This window comes from Cornus florida, unplaced genomic scaffold, assembly GCF_030987335.1.
Source record: "Cornus florida cultivar Cherokee Brave unplaced genomic scaffold, ASM3098733v1 CherokeeBrave_3.0.0_Hap2_Chr02, whole genome shotgun sequence".
Lineage (NCBI taxonomy): Eukaryota > Viridiplantae > Streptophyta > Magnoliopsida > Cornales > Cornaceae > Cornus > Cornus florida.
Window position 1 is genome coordinate 20810815 of NW_026775572.1, and position 20623 is coordinate 20831437.

Genomic DNA, 20623 nt, shown 5'->3' on the forward strand with positions numbered 1-20623 from the left:
TTAAATAAGTGTAGCAAGTGAACTAACTATCTTTTAGTGACACATTGTTCATTTTGAATATTAAGTATAAGAGTGAAAAAAATGAAATATTTTTTATTTTTTAAATTAAAAAATGAATATAAGTCATCATATCATTATGTCACATTGTTAGTGAAGAAAATATTTTTGGTCACTAATGAATAGATAAAAATTATCTATTATAAAGAGCATATATTGATAACTCTGAATTTTACACTAAGATAAGTCTCACACATATGTTTAACAAATAATCAATCCACCAGTTACTATTAATTAACATCAAACTGGTTCATTTGAAAACCAATTTCAACCAATCACTATAATATACCATATAGAAAGAAAATTCAACATGCGTTGTAATTGATTCAAGTACCATGGTTTATGTTGGTATATAAACCCATGTGGTACTGATCATACTAAAAATAATAATGATCTAATTCCCACAATTATGCAGAACCTGTCACTTTTTGGTCTGTAACATAATTGAATTTATAGACCTGTTGGCTTTGAGGTGGGTTTGGACTTTGGAGTGGTTGGTTTGAAGATTTGTTGGAGTGGTTGGTTTGAAGATTTGTTTTGAATGCCTGGTTTGAATTTTTTATTTATTTTTGGTAAATAAATTGTAGGATAAAGTGCATTAAACCTCCTTAAACTATTAGTCATTTGCAAGAAACCCCCCTAAACTACAAAAAAACTCTCCTGAACTATGATTTTGTTGCAATTTACCCCCTTGAACTATTGGTCATTTGCAAGAAACCCCCTTGAACTACAAAAAACCCTCCTGAACTATGATTTTGTTGCAATTTACCCCCATGACATCAGCTTCCGGCACCGAAAATTTTGAATAACCAATTTATCCTTTTAACACACTGCGTCGTTTTAACTTATACACTTTTTTTTTTGCCAAAAGATGCTTTTCACCCAATACAACCCAAAACTGAGAGTTGGAGAGAGAGAGAAGAGAAAATCCGAGGTTGGCGGGATGGCTCGGTCTCGGATGATGGTGGCTTGTGCGCGAAAGACTCGGCTGTGATGAGAGCTCGGTTGACTCGGCTATGAACTGTGGGGCTCGGCGGTGAACTGTGGACGGCTGTGTGCTTGAAACACGGACGGCGGTGTGCTTGGCTATGGAGATGGCAGAATGGGCCGGCGAGATTGGAATGGACAGTGGAATGGACTGGCGAGCAAGGTGAGCTGAATGGCGGGTGGTGCAACGGCTATGATGGAGCTATGACAGGAGACCCACCGATCCCAGCAGCAAATTCCTCTGCTTCATTGTCCCTTTCAGTCAATCAATTCGCGTGGATGGGGTAAACTGCAAAAAAATATATAGTTCAGGGGGGTTTTTTGTACATACCCCAATAGTTCAGGGGGGTTTTTGCAACTTTTATAATTCAGGGGGGTTTCTTGCACATACTCTAATAATTCAGGGATTTTTTTGCAACTTTTATAATTCAGGGGGGTTTCTTGCACATACTATAAATTGTGGACGGGTTTAATGCACTTTACTATAAATTGTATTATTATTATTTTTTTTTTAAAAAAAATCCAACCAAAACAAAAACAAGGCCTAAGCCAACACAGCCCAAGAGGACTCAACAAAAACTAGAAGAAGGCAATGACATTATGACAGACGCAACAAAACGGATCACTCATCAATGGCAGCTCCGTTAATTTGGGTCTTCTTTTTCCATTGCAGTACTTCTCTCCAAAAATACCATATTCAATTTTGGAGGTTTTTATTTGATTCTTTTGTTTATTTTTTATCCTCTTGCCCTTTAATTGAGACTCTAAAATGCATGTGGATTTGGACGGTGATTAGGCTGAATTTGATGATGTATATATATGTGGATACACAAGTATGTGTAGATGTATATATACGTGTTGTTTTGGTCTCTGATGATAGTTGGATGTTTTTTAATCTTTTGATCTGTGGATGTTAGCTTTGCTAGTTTCTTTTCTTCGGGAGGTAGTTTTGGTATTTGATCCTTGGTTTGAAGTGATGAGATCATTTGAGAGTGTTTACAAAACAGTTAATGATTTAAGAGTTAATTATAATGATACCTTGTAGGTTTGTCTTAGTCACAGTCATATAAGTTTTGCTTTATTGTCAGTGATATACAGAAGTCTGAAAAAGTTGACAAAAATACCCCCAATGGCCACATTTGATACATGCAATTTTGTATCTAAACGGAGCCTTGCAACCTTCCATTCAAAAATTCATTAAAAATAATAATAATAATTAAAAAATACACAAACACATAAATATCCATTGTTAAATCTTTTACTTTCTTTATTTCTTTGTTCTTTTTCTCCTTACTTGTTGTTAAAGTACAATACTTAGATTTTCACTAGTGAAGATTTACACTATTTTCACCGCTTATGTGGTTCAATTAAAACAAAACATGACCTCTTTTATTAAAGAGATCAGAAAAATAAAATAAAATAAACTCGATTATAGCCGAATGAGATTGGGTAAAGTGTATTCAATAATTTATTTTTTATTTTTTTCAAGGTGGTTCAACGTCGTTCTCTGGTCCTCCCTCTTTCCTGCACCGTCTTCCGCCCTCTCTCTCCACCATCTTTTTCTCTTCTCAAGTTTCTAGTCCTAGACATCATCATTTAATTGGCAAGAATATTTGAAGTAGGTATGGATCGATAAATATTTTTTTCTTCATACATTTAGGGTTTTTTTTTATTTTTTTATTTTATTTTTTCTACAAGAGGGCTTTTCATGAAAGTTATGTATTAGATTTAAAGATTTGTGTACATATTAACACAAAATTCAAAAACATGATTTTCTGTGAGATTATGTCCCTTAGTTTTTTTTTTTTTTTTTTTTTTTTTTTTCGGTTTTTTAAATGCTGTTTTTTTATTCAGGGAAAAATAATCAATGGAATTTGTAAGAAGCTGATCATAGAGGCCAAGGATCAGCTTGCCGCTTTTAAGCCTCGTAACTGTTTCTCTCTCTCTTTTTTCCTTTTTGTTTTGGTTATTTAAATGCTGATTTTTTATTCAGTGAAAAAATGAATGATGATGTGTGAAACAAAAAAAAAAAAAAAAAAAAATGGATCATATCTCCTTCAAATATTCTTATCAAATTGAATGATGATGTACTAGAAGCTTGAGAGGAAGAAGATAGTGGAGAGAGAAGGCTGAAGCGGTGCCGGAAAGATAGAAAACCAAAGAGCGACGTTGAACACTAAAAAAAAAATTCGGGTAGGATCTGATTTATTTTATTTTTTTGACCTCTTTAATAAAAGAGGTCGTGTTTTCTTTTCATTGGATCACATAAACGGCGAAGATAGTGTAAATCTTCACTAGTGAGGACCGAAGTATTATCCGTTGTTAAATCTAAGATTAATTACATTGATACCCTTTGAGGTTTTGGTCAATTCTACTCAGCTAGTCAACACGATTTTGGGCAATGACACCTAAGGTTTCAAATGACATATTTGCCCCTTAATATTTTATTCGATTAATTCACAAAATATCAGGCATGTTAAATGGCTAAACTACCCCTCACCAATTTCTCTTTGTATGTGTCTCCCCTTGTGTAATCCCTCTCTCTTTGTCATCCCCAAGTACCACCATAACCACCACCAAACCTTGACAACCACCGCCACCGCCACCACTACCACTACCACCACCACTACCACCATCACAATAGAAAGAAAAAATGAAAACAACCTTATACACCATCACAACCATCGCCACCGCCACCACCACCACAATAGAAAGAAGAAGAAAAAAAAAAAAACCCTCAAACACCACCATAATAGAAGAAGAAAAAAAAAAAAAAAACCTCAAACACCACCACAACTAAACACCACCTCAATAGAAAAATAAAATAGAAATACCCCAAACACTACCACCATAACCATACAAAAAAAAAAAAAACCCCAGCACCACCACGGCTTCCCGTCCTAAGTGTGAGAAGAATCTGAAGAATTTAAAATCATAAATAGGTTGCGACGACACCACCACCAGCGTCGCCGCCATTAAGCATTTCTATTACCATCGCGGAGGCCAAGGTCTAAGTTTGCTGCCACCCCCACCACGAGGAATCCCAAATCAAACCCAATTCGTATATATATACATATACATATAAATACATTTACGCTTAAACCTAAATTTGAAACCCTACATATATACATACACACACACATCACCACCGCCCTCACCATTTTTACCACTATCATCTTCACCCATGACGATCTCAATTGAACACAATTGAACCACGAGTAATCCCAAATCAAACCTGTAGGTGCAAAAATTCGTTCAACTTTGACAAGTCAACGAATTCTCTACAATTACTACACCCAAAATAATAATAGAGAAAAAACAACGAACTAGAGATATTATAGATATGAGGTAGTAGTGATGGAAGAGATGAATGCTCTTAGAAGAAGTGGTACTTGGGAGATAGTTGATTTACCTAAAAAGAAAAGAACAGTAGGCTGCAAGTGGGTCTTTACTGTGAAATGTAAAGCTGATGGTAGCATAGAGAGGTACAAGGCAAGACAAGTAGCAAAAGGGTTCACCCAGACCTACGAAATTGATTATCAGGAAACTTTTGCTCCTGTAGCTAAGATAAACTCAATCAAAATTTTGTTATCTTTGGTTGTGAATTTCAGCTGGCCATTACACCAGTTAGATGTAAAAAATGCCTTTTTAAATGGAGATTTTGAGGAGGAGGTATTTATAAATCTACCACCTGGGTTTGAGGGAAAATTGGGACTTAATAAAGTCTGTAGACTGAAAAAAATCTTTATATGGTCTCAAACAGTCCCCTAGAGCTTGGTTTGAGAGATTTAGGAGAGCTGTGAAAAATTGTGGCTACTGTCAAAGCCAAGCTGACCATACTATGTTCTACAAACACAGTAAAGAAGGCAATGTTGCAGTGTTAATTGTCTATGTGGATGATATAGTCTTGACAGATAATGACAATGAAGAATTGGAGAAACTGAAAAAGAGATTTGTAGCTAACTTTGAGATCAAGGATTTGGGTGCATTAAAATATTTTCTAGGAATGGAGTTTGCTAGATCTAATGAAGGTATATTTGTGAATCAACGTAAATATGTTCTAGATTTACTTAGTGAGACAGGTCTGCTAGGATGTAAACCAATCGAGACACCCATTGAGTCCAACCTTAAGCTGCAGCCTTCTAAAGATGAAGAAGTTATGAACAGAGAATAGTATCAAAGAGTTGTTGGAAGACTGATCTACTTGTCGCATACACGTCCAGATATAGCTTTTGCAGTCAGCATGGTTAGCCAGTTCATGCATTCACCTGGACGAGAACACTTTGATGCAGTCTACAGAATTCTAAGATACCTAAAGGGGACCCCTGGAAGAGGTCTACTATTAAAAAACTGTGGGCATTTGCAAGTTGAAGCCTATATTGATGCGGATTGGGCTGGGAGTGCTATTGATAGACAGTCAACTTATGGTTACTGCACCTTTGTTGGAGGTAACCTTGTCACCTGGCGGAGTAAAAAATAGAATGTAGTAGCAAGAAGCAACACTGAGGCCGAGTTTAGATCAGTTGCTCATGGAATTTGTGAGGTGTTATGGATTAAGAGACTATTGGATGAATTAAAGGTTTCTAATCCGTTGCCTATGAAATTGTACTGGGACAATAAAGCAGCTATTTCAATCACTCACAATCCAGTGCTTCATGACAGAACAAAGCACGTGGAGGCAGACAAATTCTTTATCAAGGAAAAACTTGAAAAAGGATTGATCTGTATGCTGTACATTCCTACTATCGAGCAAGTTGCAGATGTGCTTACAAAGGGACTTCCTACAAGACAGTTCGACAGACTAATTGGCAAGCTGGCTATGGAGGATATCTTCAAACCAGCTTGAGGGGGAGTGTTGAAAAGGAAAGATTCGGTAGTAATACTACCAAATATCATTAGCTGTAAATATAATATTTGGAGGATATTTGCTGTAAATAGAATATTGGTCAAATACTGTAAATTATGAAATTATTAATTAGGCCAGCTAGTTATGTGCGTGTATTCTCTCTTATAAAGAGAACCCGTGTAAACTTGTAAATAGTGTACTAATACAGAGAAAAAGTTTATTCTATATTTCTTCATTTCAAGTTTATAGGCCTAAAATCATTTTTAATAGAAGTTTAAAAGTATCAATAAGATCTGGACTTAATTATAGTGCTTCTATGTAGAAGAAAGGAGGGTAATTTACCTTATAGAGTTGGTCTGATATAAGTGCCACATGATGAGCAAATTCGACTATGGAATTTGCATCATCATGTTGACTCGTTACAGGGTTTCCAAGCACGTACCCTTGAGTCAATTCGAAGAACTTTAAATTCAACCACAAATTACAAAATTATAAGGCATTTGTGAATTAGAGCAACTTAAATATGTGTGTCTTTCTCCTTTTTTTCTTTTTTTTTTTTTTCTTCAAATAATTTGATTGTTTACTTTTAGCTTGATTATCGGCTTTTGTCCAACTTCATTTCCGCTTGCAACAAGGAAATGAAAACAAAACAAAATAAAACAAAAGAAATTAAATTGATGAAGGGTTAAATAGCAGAAACTGTGTTACATGCAGTACAAAGAAATAAAAGAAGAAGAAGAAGAAGAAAATAAATTGTGTTGCACAAGTCAAAGTTCCTGAGAAGGTCTTGGTTGCACTAAAATATATGTAGTACTGCTTCTTTGGGGGATTGAAAGAGAGTAAATGAGAAGGTATTCGTTAAACTATCAAAATCCTGGTTGTAAAATTACAAAAAATATATATATTGTACTCTATTATCTTCACAATATAATGAAATGAACTTAGTGAATTACTTAATTTTATATAGCATATGTTACCTTTATCTATTTCTTTGACAATGATTGGGACAACGATGCTGGAATCTGAATCACCACCGACATAAAAGTCATTTGACGTAAACTTTGAATGTTTCTTAAGCCACTGCATCAATACAACTCAAAAAAATTACTACTTTTTTTTTTATAAAAATAAAAATAAATATTATATGAGCAATGTCTTATGGACCGTAATCCGAACTTTCCCCTTGACAGAGGGGGTGGGACCATCACTTCTGGTGGGGTCCACCCTAATCAATCCCCGTGGTTCATTGGATTTTGGTCCTAAAGTGTTTTCTATGAGGTATTGCATTCTTAAATATTAGTTTTTAATGATGTTCTGATATGAATATCGCATCATCACAGGCTCAAGCCTCTCTCCTGAATCTTCCAAGAATTTACAAGGCTTACCTTTCTCAAAAATTCATAGGTTTGTGCTGTGAAAATTTTATCATCCATGACATAACTTTTCGAGTTGTTGGCATAGGAAAATCCAGTGCCAAATGGTGCATCTAAAAATATTATGCTGGCCACCTGAAAGTTTATACATACCAATTTATGATAAAAATACTCTAGAGAAGTCTCACAATTAACTGACCAAATAGTATGGATGAGAGTAAAACACTTATAAAATAAAATAATAAAAAAAATTGATGAAAGTAAAAGCAATGGGGGTTGAAATGATTCACCTTTGTCCATGAGTATGGTTTCAATGTAAGCCTGGGTAAATTTCCATTGAAATCTTGTGTGTTAAAAATTAATGGACCTACACAAAAGCATATAGTTATATATCAATTAGGCTAAATACAATTATGAGTTCCTTCTTTCGATATGATATTGTTTCTAAAAAGGATAAATATAATGTGTTGAACACTACAAGGAAACACGTTTTTTTTTATAATAATGCTATATGTTGAGTTTTGGACCTGGTCGGGTTGCAACCCATTTTTTTTTTACATGAGTCATGGCAAAATATTTGACCCATTTTCTCTCTTGAATGGGTTTTCACCTGATTTCTAGTCTCTATTCTAAACCGGTATATTTAAGGACGTTAGTGTTCAAATATTTTAAGATATTTTTTTCCTCATGTATTGTTTAAGATTGAACAGTGTGAAAATAACCAAATTGAGAGAGACAGAAATAGTGTATTGGGAACTAGGATTTGAGTGAACATGTATATTTCTTTTTCTTCTTTGCATAGTGAGATCTTTTCGTCGTGTTCGCCAGCATGAACCTAAATTGTAAGTTAAATCACGTTAAATCTTTGTTTCAAATATGATGTGTGATTTTAGTTTGTGATTGTATCTTTCACTAAATTGTTGTTTCAAATGTGATGGTTGATTCTAGTTTATCTGGTTGTTTTGTTCATTTCTGACTAACGTGTTTTTCTCTTGATAGGACTTTTAGAAGTGATCGATGTCTGTTGATGAGTGTAGTATAAAAAATATATATACATATATACATCATTTAAACTTTATTCAGTTGAACATGCTTCAAGTACTCTTGTTTTGTCTCTTGGTTGCTTGACAACTTTTGATTGGCCAGGACCATATGATCCCAGACCATTAATAACTTTCATTCTTGTTCTTTAGGACTAGGCTCTGACTCCGACATCAGGCTCGATGTGACGGTCTCAACTCCAACTGAATTATCTCATTGAGTCTTTATAATGAGACCATGCCTCGAGTTAATGTTCGGCAAGGTATGCTATTTACCTACAGATGTAACTTGTACATAATATTGGGAAAAGTTCATGAAACGATCTTCAACTAAAAAATGTCTCTATTTGAAATGGATTTATGTTGAAAATAACCATAATTGTCTTTCAATTATTGATTATGAGTGCTCATGACTTGCAAAATCAAATGTTACTTCATAATTATAAAAATTTCAAAAGTACTTTTCAGATTTAATTTATTTTGTATATACGTGTTCATAAATGTATCATAATTCCAGATATTTGTTTCTGACTTGCCAGTTTTCCTTCAACCATTTTCTTTTTCTTCCTTTTTCCACATACTAATTTATATATTTTACCTCTCCTTCCGCAAGCTTTTTTCTTCAATTTTTGTTGGTAGAAAAGACATGCAGAAGAATGTGTGTGTGTGTGTGTACTCTCCTAAACTGACGGAAAGGATGAGAAAATACCTATTTCATAAAGGCCACTAAAACTAGAACAAGCAGGTCCTCCAGTAAGCCAAAGCATAAGAGGGTCCTCCTTTGGATTGCCCTCCGACTCAATGAAGTAGTAAAATAGCTGCACATCATCCAACTCTCCCACGCTAACATATCTACATACAAAATATAATACACCATCATTTTAATATTAATTGCATCTTTGGATACCTTATAACCATATAATCTATATGCACATATGAAAATATGATACATATATAAAAATGTTAAATAACTTATGTGAAATATTAATCTAAAACTCACCCTGTTTCAAGCTTGAAAGGCAGATTGCCTGTCTAGCCCGGTAGAGTCTTGATGTGGGACTTTGAAATAGCGGTACCACTGAGAACCAATAAGAGAAGTAAACATGTGATTGTCGAATACATGTTATATTTGGAATGAAAGAAATTTTTTGAGGCAATGTTGGCCAAATGCTTGTATTGGTGATGCTGACTGTTAACACCTAAAATATAATTCGAGGCAATCATGCCACGTGGTCAGAAATTACAAGGTCCGATCATCAGAGCGAAAGATTAATTTCTAGTCATAGTGACTCGATTTAAGGCTGAGAAGGAAGAAGAGTGGAATTTTTAGGCCATTAAAGCTAAGATGAGGTTTTGAGCTTATAACCGGTCACAATTGGGACTCTCAGTCTCAATGGTCATGATCATGAGTTTAGGCCAAAATCTTCTCAGTCACTATCTTCTCAGTCACTATGGTCATGAGAGTCTCAGTCACTATGATCATGAGTCTTAGGCCAAAATCTTCCCAGTCAGTATGGTCATGAAAGTCTCAGTCACTCTTCTCAGTCACTATCTTCTCAGTCACTATGGTCATGAGAGTCTCAGTCACTATGATCATGAGTTTTAGGCCAAAATCTTCTCAGTCACTATGGTCATGAGAGTCTCAGTCACTATGATCATGAGTCTTAGGCCAAAATCTTCCCAGTCAGTATGGTCATGAAAGTCTCAGTCACTATGATAATGAGTCTTAGGCCATATTTCTCTCAGTCACAATGGTCATGAGTTTAGGCCAAAGTACTCTCAGTCACAACTTTCTCATTCACAACGGTCATGGTCATGAGACTCTCAGTCATAATGGTCGCGATCCAAAGTCTCTCCAGAGACTCATAACCAGCCATGATCAAGAGTCTGGACCGTTATTCCTCTCGGTCACAATGATTATAAGACTCTCGGTCATAATGGTCATGATCATGAATCTTAACCAAGATTTTTAGTCACTATGGCCATGATCAAGACTCATGACCAAATATGGTTATGATTAGGGGTCTCGGGTCATAATCACTTCAAGAATCTTTGGGGTAATTCAAATGAAGATCGGCTGGAATCCCAATGATTTGAAAACCCAACAAGTCAGGTTTGGAAACGTGAAAAGAGCTTGAAATAGAAAAGGACAACTTGACAATATCAGAAGTTCAGAACTACAATTGGAAGGTTCTCACCTACATCTGACGAGGAGAGTCAGAATTGTCAGTAATCAGATGCCTCCAGGCTAATGTACAAATCAAGCCAGACATGACAGGTGCAGAGAGCTGAAAATGGCTTGAAAACCAAAATCATCAAGCATGAAAGACAAGGCACCACTTAGTTAAAATACTATGTCAGACATACTTTAATTTGCCTATAGATAGATGTGCAAGTCAGTCAACCTGACCAGCTCAGCAAGGTGGTTAGGAAGGGTCACTTTCAGTTTACAACTAATCAATTTTTAGAGAAACGGTTGAGAGGGACAACACCAGGTGGAAACCTCTATAAATACCCACTCAAGCTTCACAAGGAAAGGGTCTAAGACCATTTCTGAAGTTCAACCTTTAGCATTCATATCACTTAGCACTTAGCTTTTATTTCATCAAGTTCAGTTTATTACTTAGTTTTTTTATTCCAGCAAGTTCAGCTTAGCACTATCAGTTTAGTACTTAGTTATCTTTCAGCATTCAATACTTTAGTTTCCATTTCAATCAAGAGTTTGTAATTCATTCATCATTGTAATCAGTCAAGTTCAATGAAGAAAGGTTTGCAGATTCAGGTATATTTATTGTTCAGTTTAAGTTGCTTTTAATTGATACTCATCTTAAATGTTTAAAGTCCTTTCTTAAAGGCAATAGCAACCTTAAGGAGAGGGTCATTCCTACTCTCCAACTCTCGCCTGAATCACCTTAGGTCGGTGACTCGACCCAATAGGAATAGTTTGGCAAGAAATATTCGAGTCCATCAGGATTCTGGCACGCCCGCGTTCTAGGTCAGCCATTCATTGGATAGCGATCTCAGACCACTTTGTGAGCCAAACACTGACCTGAGTTTAGCAGAAAGTTTACATATATTTATAAGAGGAATATGGACTGAGTCGCCAAGTCTTATGGCTCAGTTATTAAACTTGTTATAGGGTACGTACGTATGAGGGCCACTCTATTGAATATAGTCAACCTATGTTTTTTGGAATGTAGGGTTACATTTCATTGTTTGATTTTTGATTATTTGATAAAGATCATCTTGAAGCTAGATGATATCCTTGCATTATTTTTTTCACTGTTTCACCATGATTTCTAAAATTTATAAGAGTTGAATCACATGAACTGCTGCCGGACATTTGATTATTCTCTCGAATTAAAATTATCGCTTGTTAAGATAGTAGCATTTTAAGAAAACATGCATTTAGTGCATTATTATTCTTTAAAAATAAGTACAAAATTAACCCGATAAAGTTTAAACATTAATTTCTTTATGATAGATTTAAACAAATTTTCAAAACGTACGGACAATTTGAAGATGATGTAATTTAAACATGTAAAAAGAAAACAGTGGATGTACAATACCTATTATGGAACATATATCTCAAAATGAAAAGCATATACTAATTATGAAATGAAGAGAGCATTATAAATTAACGACGAATTAGCCCCCCTGCTAGTCACTTAGGACTCTATGATGTAAATTAAGACCTCACCCTTGGTGTCATATATACCAATCGGTGTCGTATCACACTTTCACTTGTGTTTGAGTTGCGTCTTTTGCAAATAATTAAAGAACTGTGCATCTTATAAGAAATTCTATTCATATTTCCTTTAATTAAAGCAAAATTTTGATTTTTCATATTATTGGTGTGTATTTATATATCCAAAATCTTAGAATAAAACGAATAATCTATAATTCAATTCTGTTAGGTTTCAGTGGTTCGTTTTAGCTACAATATTGTAGAATTGGTGGGATTAGTTTGATTTTAGATATCAAAAATAGAACAATACAGTAGATATATGCATTGTCACCCACAACAACCGTGGACTGTTTGGTGGCAAAATATTGTTTGTCCGCATGAGCAATACAGTAGATATATGCATTTACACAGTAGTAGTAGTTGGGTAGCTTAAATTACAAAGTGAAACATGGAATCCATCAACAACACATCTAGTTCTTTTACTTAAAAAAAAAAAAAAAAAAAAAAAAAAAAACACAACACATCTAGTACTACGGTGTGTTTGGTAGCAAAATATTGTTTGTGAATGTTGTCAGTTTGCCTTATGGTTGCTCTTCTGAGCATGTTGTTCATGGCTTATGGTTGTTATTTAGAGCAGTTTGTTCCTGCTGATGCTTAGGTTGATTGTGGAGGTTTGTTCATGCTATTGCCTAGGTTGGTTGTGAATTTATACTGTTTTCTTTTCGCTATGTATCGTTGTTTCTCCCCTTGGATGGGGATCCTTGTACATTCTTTCCTTTTTTCAATGAAGCTTACTATAAACTATAAAGGAAAGAAAAATAGAAAAATCTTTTTCTCTATATTAGCACACAATTCACGAGTTTACACAGCTTCTTTTTATAAGAGAGAATACATGTACATACCTAGCTGGCGTAATTAATAATTTCCTATTTTACAGTATTTGACCAATATTCTATTTACATAAAATATTCTCCAAATATTATATTTACAGTTAATAATATTTGGTAGTATTACTACCAAATCTTTCCTTTTCAATATTCCCCCTCAAGCTGGTTTGAAGATATCCTCCATAGCTAGCTTGCCAATTAGTCAGTCGAACTGTCTTATAGGAAGTCCCTTTGTAAGCACATCTGTAACTTGTTCGGTAGTAGGAATGTATGGCATATAGATTAATCCATTTTCGAGCTTTTCCTTAATGAAGTGTTTGTCTACCTCCACGTGCTTTGTTTTGTCATGAAACACTAGATTGTGAGCGATCTAAATAGTAACTTTATTGTCATAGTACAATTTCATAGGCAATGGATTAGAGACCTTTAATTCATCCAATAGTTTCTTAATCCATAACACCTCACAAATTCCATGAGCAACTGATCTAAACTCGGCTTCTGCGCTGCTTCTCGCTACTACATTCTATTTTTCACTTCGCCAGGTGACAAGATTACCTCCAACAAAGGTGCAGTAGCCAGAAGTTGACCGTCTATCAATAGCACACCCAGCCCAATCTGCATCAGTATAGGCTTCATCTTGCAAATGCCCACGGTTTTTTAACAATAGACCTCTTCCAGGGGTCCCCTTTAGGTATCTAAGAATTCTGTAGACTGCATCAAAGTGTTCTCGTCCAGATGAATACATGAATTGGTTAACCATGCTGACTGCAAAAGCTATATCTGGACGTGTATATGACAAGTAGATCAGTCTTCCAACAAGTCTTTGATACTGCTCTCTATTAAGAACTTCTTCATCTTTAGAGTGCTGCAGCTTAAGGTTGGGCTTAATGGGTGTCTCGGCTGGTTTACATCCTAGCAAACCTGTTTCACTAAGTAAATCAAGAACATATTTACGTTGATTCACAAATATACCTTCTTTGGATCTAGCAAACTCCATTCCAAGAAAGTATTTTAATGCACCCAAATCCTTAATCTCAAAGTCAGCTGCAAGTCTCTTTTTCAGTCTCTCCAATTCTTTATTGTCATTACCTGTCAAGACTATATCATTCACATAGACAATTAAGGTTGGGCTCAATGGGTATCTCGGCTGGTTTACATCCTAGCAGACCTGTCTCACTAAGTAAATCAAGAACATATTTACGTTGATTCACAAATATACCTTCTTTGGATCTAGCAAACTCCATTCCAAGAAAGTATTTTAATGTACCCAAATCCTTGATTTCAAAGTCAGCTGCAAGTTTCTTTTTCAGTCTCTCTAATTCTTCATTGTCATTACCTGTCAAGACTATATCATCCACAAAGACAATTAAGGTTGGGCTCAATGGGTGTCTCGGCTGGTTTACATCCTAGCAGACCTGTCTCACTAAGTAAATCAAGAACATATTTACGTTGATTCACAAATATACCTTCTTTGAATCTAGCAAACTCCATTCCAAGAAAGTATTTTAATGCACCCAAATCCTTGATTTCAAAATCAGCTGCAAGTCTCTTTTTCAGTCTCTCCAATTCTTCATTGTCATTACCTGTCAAGACTATATCATCCACAGACAATTAACACTGCAACCTTACCTTCTCTACTGTGTTTGTAGAACATGGTATGGTCAGCTTAGCTCTGACAGTAGCCACAATTCTTCACAGCTCTCCTAAATCTCTCAAACCAAGCTCTAGGGGATTGTTTGAGACCATGTAAAGATTTTTTCAATCTACAGACTTTATTAGGTCCCAATTTTCCCTCAAACCCAGGTGGTAGATTCATAAAGACTTCCTTCTCAAGATCTCCATTTAAAAATGCATTTTTTACTTCTAACTGGTGTAATGGCCAACTAAAATTCACAGCCAAAGATAACAAAATTCTGATTGAGTTTATCTTGGCTACAGGAGCAAAAGTTTCTTGATAATCAATTCCATAGATCTGGGTGAACCCTTTTGCTACTAGTTTTGCCTTGTACCTCTCTATGCTACCATTAGCTTTATATTTCACCGTACAGGCCCACTTGCAGCCTACTGTTATTTTCTTCTTAGGTAAATCAATTATCTCCCAAGTACCACTTCTTCTAAGAGCAGTCATCTCTTCCATCACTGCTAACTTCTAATTCGGATCATCAAGAGCTTCCTGAATGTTTCTCGGGACAAACAAGTGTGAGATTTTTGAGGTAAAAGCCCTATGAGTATGAGAGAGTTTTCATAAGAAAGGTATTTGGCAATGGGATATTTTGGATTTGGATATTTGATTCGAATACCTTTCCTAATAGCTATAGGAATATCAAGATCTGATGGTTCTTGAGTAGGAGAAGCAATAGGAACTGAAGATGAGTTAGGATCAGAATTACCTATGATATTTGGAAGTCCAGTTCCCGGAGATTGAGATTGATCAATTCTAATAGGAATAGGCTGAGTTTGACTCTTTTGATGGAGTATTCTCCGAGTATAAACCAGAGGCTTAGTATTGGGAACTTTTGTGCCCGGTTGTAGTGATTCTTCCCCTGTTTCAGATACAATGATGTTTGGCACTATATGACTAGGATTCTCTTCATTGTTTTCATTAGTTTTATCACATTGTTCCTGACTTTGAATTTCGGGAATAACAGTAGGATGAGGTGAATGAGTCAAAATCACATTTGGTAAAGGAGTAGGAGATAAATTCCAAAAATTTTCTTCCATCACCTCATTCTCCCCTGAAGAGAATTTTTGGGAAAGTAGGATTTATTTTCAAAGAAAGAGACATCCATACTTACATAAAATTTTCTTGTTTGGGGATTATAATACTTATATCCTTTTTGATTAGAAGCATACCCTATGAAAACACATTTTTCAGGTCTAGCATCAAGTTTGGACTGAGTATTATTGGGTATATGAACAAAAGTTATGCAGCTAAAAACCTTTAAAGGTAAATCTGAGTATATCCTTAATAATGAAAAGTTCTTTTGAAACATTCCAATAGCGTGCTATATTTTAAAACACGTGAAGGCATTATATTAATCAAATACGAAGCTGTTAAAACAGTTTCCCCCCAAAGATATTTTGGAACATTCATTGAAAACATTATAGCACAAGCCACTTCAAGTAAATGTTTATTTTTTCTTTCAGCAATTCCACACACGTAGACCGATGATGAATACCCTTTTCTTTCAAATAACTCCCCAAATTTTCATTAAAATACTTGGTTCCATTATCGGTGTGAAAAATGCTAATTTTTGCTTGAAACTGAGCTTCAACCATTGTGTAAAAATCCTTAAAATTTTTTCCAACCTCAGACTTTTCATTCATCAAATAAACCCAATATAAATGGGTATGATCATCTATAAAAGTAATAAACCATTTTTTCCTAGAAATAGTAGTGACTCTTGAAGGTCCCCAAACATCACTATGTATTAAATAAAATGGTTTTGAAGAAGTATAAGGTTTTGACAAATAAGTAGTACGATGACTCTTAGATAAGTAACAACTTTCACAATAGAACGATGAATAATCCAAACCTTTAAATAAAGTAGGAAACAATGTTTAAGATATGGAAAGTTAGGATGTCCTAGTCTTAAATGCCAAAACATTATTTGTTCATAAACAGAGTTAGAACTAACACCACTAAGGCCCTGAGCCTTTTTATTACTGGAGAAGTCCCCATCAAAGTAGTAAAGTCCATCTATTATCTTAGCACTGCCAATCTTCTTCCCCGAGCTCCGGTCCTGAAATTCATAGTAAGAATCACAGAAAATTACACGATAATTAGATTCTTTGGTTAGTTTACTCACAGACAAAAGGTTACAGGCTAGTTTAGGGACATGGAGAACATTTTTAAGATTTATATTCTCGGATAATTTTATTAAACCTTTTTCCTGCAATAGGTGAGAAACTACCATCTGCAATTCTAATTTTTTCAAGACCAGAACATGGTGAGTAAGTGCTAAAAAGATTGGAAAGGCTGGTTATATGATCAGAGGCTCCAGAATCGATGATCCATGGAGTATAATTTAAACAACAAGAAAGGGCATTAAGTGCACTACCTATTTGTGCAAGAGAAACATTAGGAATACCAGATGAGGAATTAAATTTTAGCAGCTTCAGAAGATAATCCATCTGCTCCTTGCTTAAGGGACTTGTCTCAGCTTCATTGGCAGTAGGAACCGCACGCCTATTTCTGTCACCAGGCTTGCTACTCTTCCAATTCACTGGTTTTTCGTGGATTTTCCAGCAGTTTTCTCGAGTATGGCGTGGTTTGTTATAGAAATCGCACCAAACCCGTGGCTTTTCTTTAGGTTTTTGCTGAAAATTGACTGCTTTATTAGCAACAGTCTCGGCAACAATAAGGGCAGAACTTTCAACAGGTGCGCTGGTAGTCTTCTTCCCCAACATTACATGTCTGCGGCTCTCTTCTCTTCGAACCTCAGCAAACACTTCACCAATTGGAGGAAGTGGAGTCCTGCCAATGATCCGTCCTCGTACTTCATCAAATTCCACGTTCAGCCCAGCAAGAAATTTGTAAATACGATGAGCCTCCACGGTCCGTTTGTAGTGATTGGCATATTCAGTGGATTTCCATTCATAATCATTGAATAAATCCATGTCTTGCCAAATGCGCTTTAATGAATTGAAATACTTGGTGATCGAGTCTTCTCCCTGCTGAATATCACCAAGTTTTAGAGTCAATTCGTGATCTGAGACTGATTTCCCAAATCAGAGTACATCTGATTCACGTTGTCCTAGAGCTCCTTAGCCGTGGAGTAGCACATATAATTGGAGCTAATATCCTTGTCCATGGAGTTCACAAGCCAAGTTATCACCATTAAATTTTCTGCATCCCAGGTCACGTACGTTGGGTCCTCCGATGCTGGTGCCTTCTTGTATCCTGTCAGGTACCCGATCTTTCCCCGCCCTCGGATGTCCATCCGAACGGACTGGGACCACCATAAATAATTGTCACCATGAAGGCGAATATTGGTGATCTGAATCGAGTGAGAATCGGTACTGGGGACTTGGGTTGTCGGATTTGTTGACCGGGTTGTGATAGGCGAGGATGATATGGAGGATCCGTCAGACATGGCTAATCAGTGAAGAAATTGTGCAGAAAAGAAAATTAGGGTTTTATTTTTATTTATATTTATTTATTTATTTATTTCCTTAGGGTGGCTCTGATACCATATAAATTATAAAGGAAAGAAAAATAGTAAAACCTTTTTCTCTATGTTAGCACACAATTCACAAGTTTACACAGGTTCTCTTTATAGGGGAGAATACATGTACATACCTAGCTGGCCTAATTAATAATTTCATATTTTACAACATTTGACCAATATTCTATTTATAGAAAATATTCTCCAAATATTATATTTACAGCTAATAATATTTGGTAGTATTACTACCAAATCTTTCCTTTAACTAAAAAAAATATATATATATTGTTTGTGAACTACTGAAACACGTAAGGACCAAATTAAATAGAACTTGGAGTTGAAAAATAAATAAATAGAACTTGGAAGATTTGCAATTTAGTCGGTTGAGCTAGGAGAGGAACTTGGGTGGGTTTGACCCGAGCCTCAAAAAATTTACGTGCGCAGGCAAGGTAGTAAGGTACTTGAGACCATGATATTGGGTTTACATTTTAGATCCTGAATTTATTTTGGATGGGATTTGGGCAAATGCCTCACAACCCGAGTAATCCGAAATATAAGAAAAGTTTATGATTTTTATATTTTTAAAGTCAGACGTTTTTTATGTAATAAAGTTAAAATGAGATGATTTATAGTATAAATAGGTAGCAGTAACCCAACTTTTAACACGTTTGCTTTAAATTTCAAAGTAAAAAATTATAATGAATTTTTTTTTTGGTTAAAGAAACAAAGTAATAAATAATATATGATATTGGGTTCTTTCCAAATTCTAATGGGAAGGAATATTTTTTAGTTTCACAAGTTTAATCACCCAAAAAAAACCCTACTTGTCACATGGTAGGATTGATTTTATTTCATGTGTATAAATATATACTTTAACATATATTTTTTTTGTAATGTTCATATATTAGTACGTTAATTAAAATTCAGGACTATCCGAAGAATCAAAAAATTTGTGTGCTATGGGGCGGGTTGAGATAAAATAGGTTTCTCGGGATTTGGGTTTGAAGCGGGATGAGGTGCCTACCCAACATACCCACCCAAGTTCCACCCCTAAGTTAAGTATATTAAGTGAAACATGTCTCAATGATCAAATACATCTACTACTACGGTTGGACGAGCTCTCTAGCTCAGCTTACGTCCAATCCAACTTGGCATTGAGTCCAAGTGACCAAGTGCACTATCAATCCAATGTATTATACGGTGGAATAAAATTATTATAGCGGGTTGGACGCTTGCCTTCTGACTCTTGCAGTCTTGGTTCATTTTATCTATTCGTCTCGTCTTAATGATGGAAGAACCAAGTAATGACCCAGACTCCAACAACGTCGGCGTTTGACGAAACACCAAATTAAAAATTGAACCCATTTTGATACCACTTACAATGAACATGGGATAGTGTTGCCTACTTGTCCATTTTGTTTAAAACCTTCCACATCGGGATAGCTAACAGATACTATGATTGTGCTCTCACTAAGCCTCACAAGTCACAACCTAACTATCAGAAAGTCACCTTCTCCAATTTTCGTTCAACAACTGCAAAGGTGAGAATTTAATGAAAACAAATTATTACTATGACGGTACTCACAGTGAACCTCACACCCTAACCATTGGAAGTCATCATTCGATTCATTCTCCATTCAACAACCATAGCTTCTGTTTACCAAAATCCTCCCCCCAAAAAATTATACTTGTCACCTTATAAAAGTGATTTTATTTCATATCAAAGTATGTATAGTTTTATATATAACAATTTTCTTTTTGTAATGTTCATTTAGTAGTAGCCTTGTTAAAATTTGGGATGACCCGAGGAATATATTTTTTGGGATTTGGGCTTGACGCTAGATAACGTGTTGAAATCAGGGTTTAACGTGGGCTAACCAACCCACCCGCATGTCTCAATCATCAAATTCATTATAAAGTGGAACTAGATTATTATAGTGGGTCGGATGCTTGCATTATGACTCTTGCAAATTTGCAATCGATCCATTTTGTCTATCCATCCCATCCTAACGACGGGAGGACCAAGTAACGACTTGGACTCCAACAGTGCGAAATTTGGTATAACATCGGATTAAGGATTGAGCTGCCTTTGCTACTTTTTGTAACACTGCATACTTGTCTGTGTATGCTTTGTACCTTCCACTTCGATCCAATATAAAACAAGACACCTCTAACAGTTACCGTGACTGTGCTCTCACTAAGCCTCACAACCTAACTATTATAGAAGTCACCATTCACCATTCTCCGTTCAACAACAGTAAAAGGTGAGAATTGAATGAAAACAAATTACTCCAATCTAGTGAAAACTGAGTGTACTACTGTGACTCAGTACTCTCACTGAACCTCACACCCTAATTAACTATCTATTGGATCATTCTCCATTCAACAACCATAAAATGTGGGAATGCAATGAACAATCTTCTCATCCAGTGAAAACTGAGACCAACTTTTTCTTATACATGTTCCTTGAAACGGGTTTAAGCAGCCTCAGGGACGAAAATGGGCCGGCACAGATCATAGCTTTGTTTTTTGTTGGGCTGGGCTCGATTTGGGTTGGCCCAGACTCGGTGCAATTTC

General features: G+C 35.6%; 1 protein-coding gene across 1 annotated transcript; it reads right to left on the reverse strand.

Moving 5' to 3' along the window:
* Nucleotides 1–6193: 6193 nt before the first annotated feature.
* Nucleotides 6194–10180, reverse strand: LOC132295792 (serine carboxypeptidase-like 18). The gene is made up of 6 exons (XM_059794072.1): nt 10081–10180; nt 9304–9381; nt 9013–9159; nt 7554–7630; nt 7276–7398; nt 6194–6352 (listed from the first exon to the last, which is right to left on the reverse strand). The coding sequence occupies exons 1-6, from the start codon at nt 10178–10180 to the stop codon at nt 6194–6196; spliced, it is 684 nt and encodes a 227-aa protein (XP_059650055.1).
* Between the last annotated feature and the right edge of the window lie 10443 nt (nt 10181–20623).

Bases quoted from the DNA above. Each gene is read 5' to 3' on its own strand.
- LOC132295792 (XM_059794072.1), bottom strand. From the start codon at position 10,180: ATGGCTGGTTATGAGTCTCTGGAGAGACTTTGGATCGCGACCATTATG. The intron at 9,160-9,303 runs GTGAGTTTTAGA...TATATTTTGTAT, and splicing joins CCTTTCAAGCTTGAAACAGG to GTAGATATGTTAGCGTGGGA. The intron at 7,631-9,012 runs GTATTTTCTCAT...GCTTTTGTGTAG, and splicing joins TAGTGGCCTTTATGAAATAG to GTCCATTAATTTTTAACACA.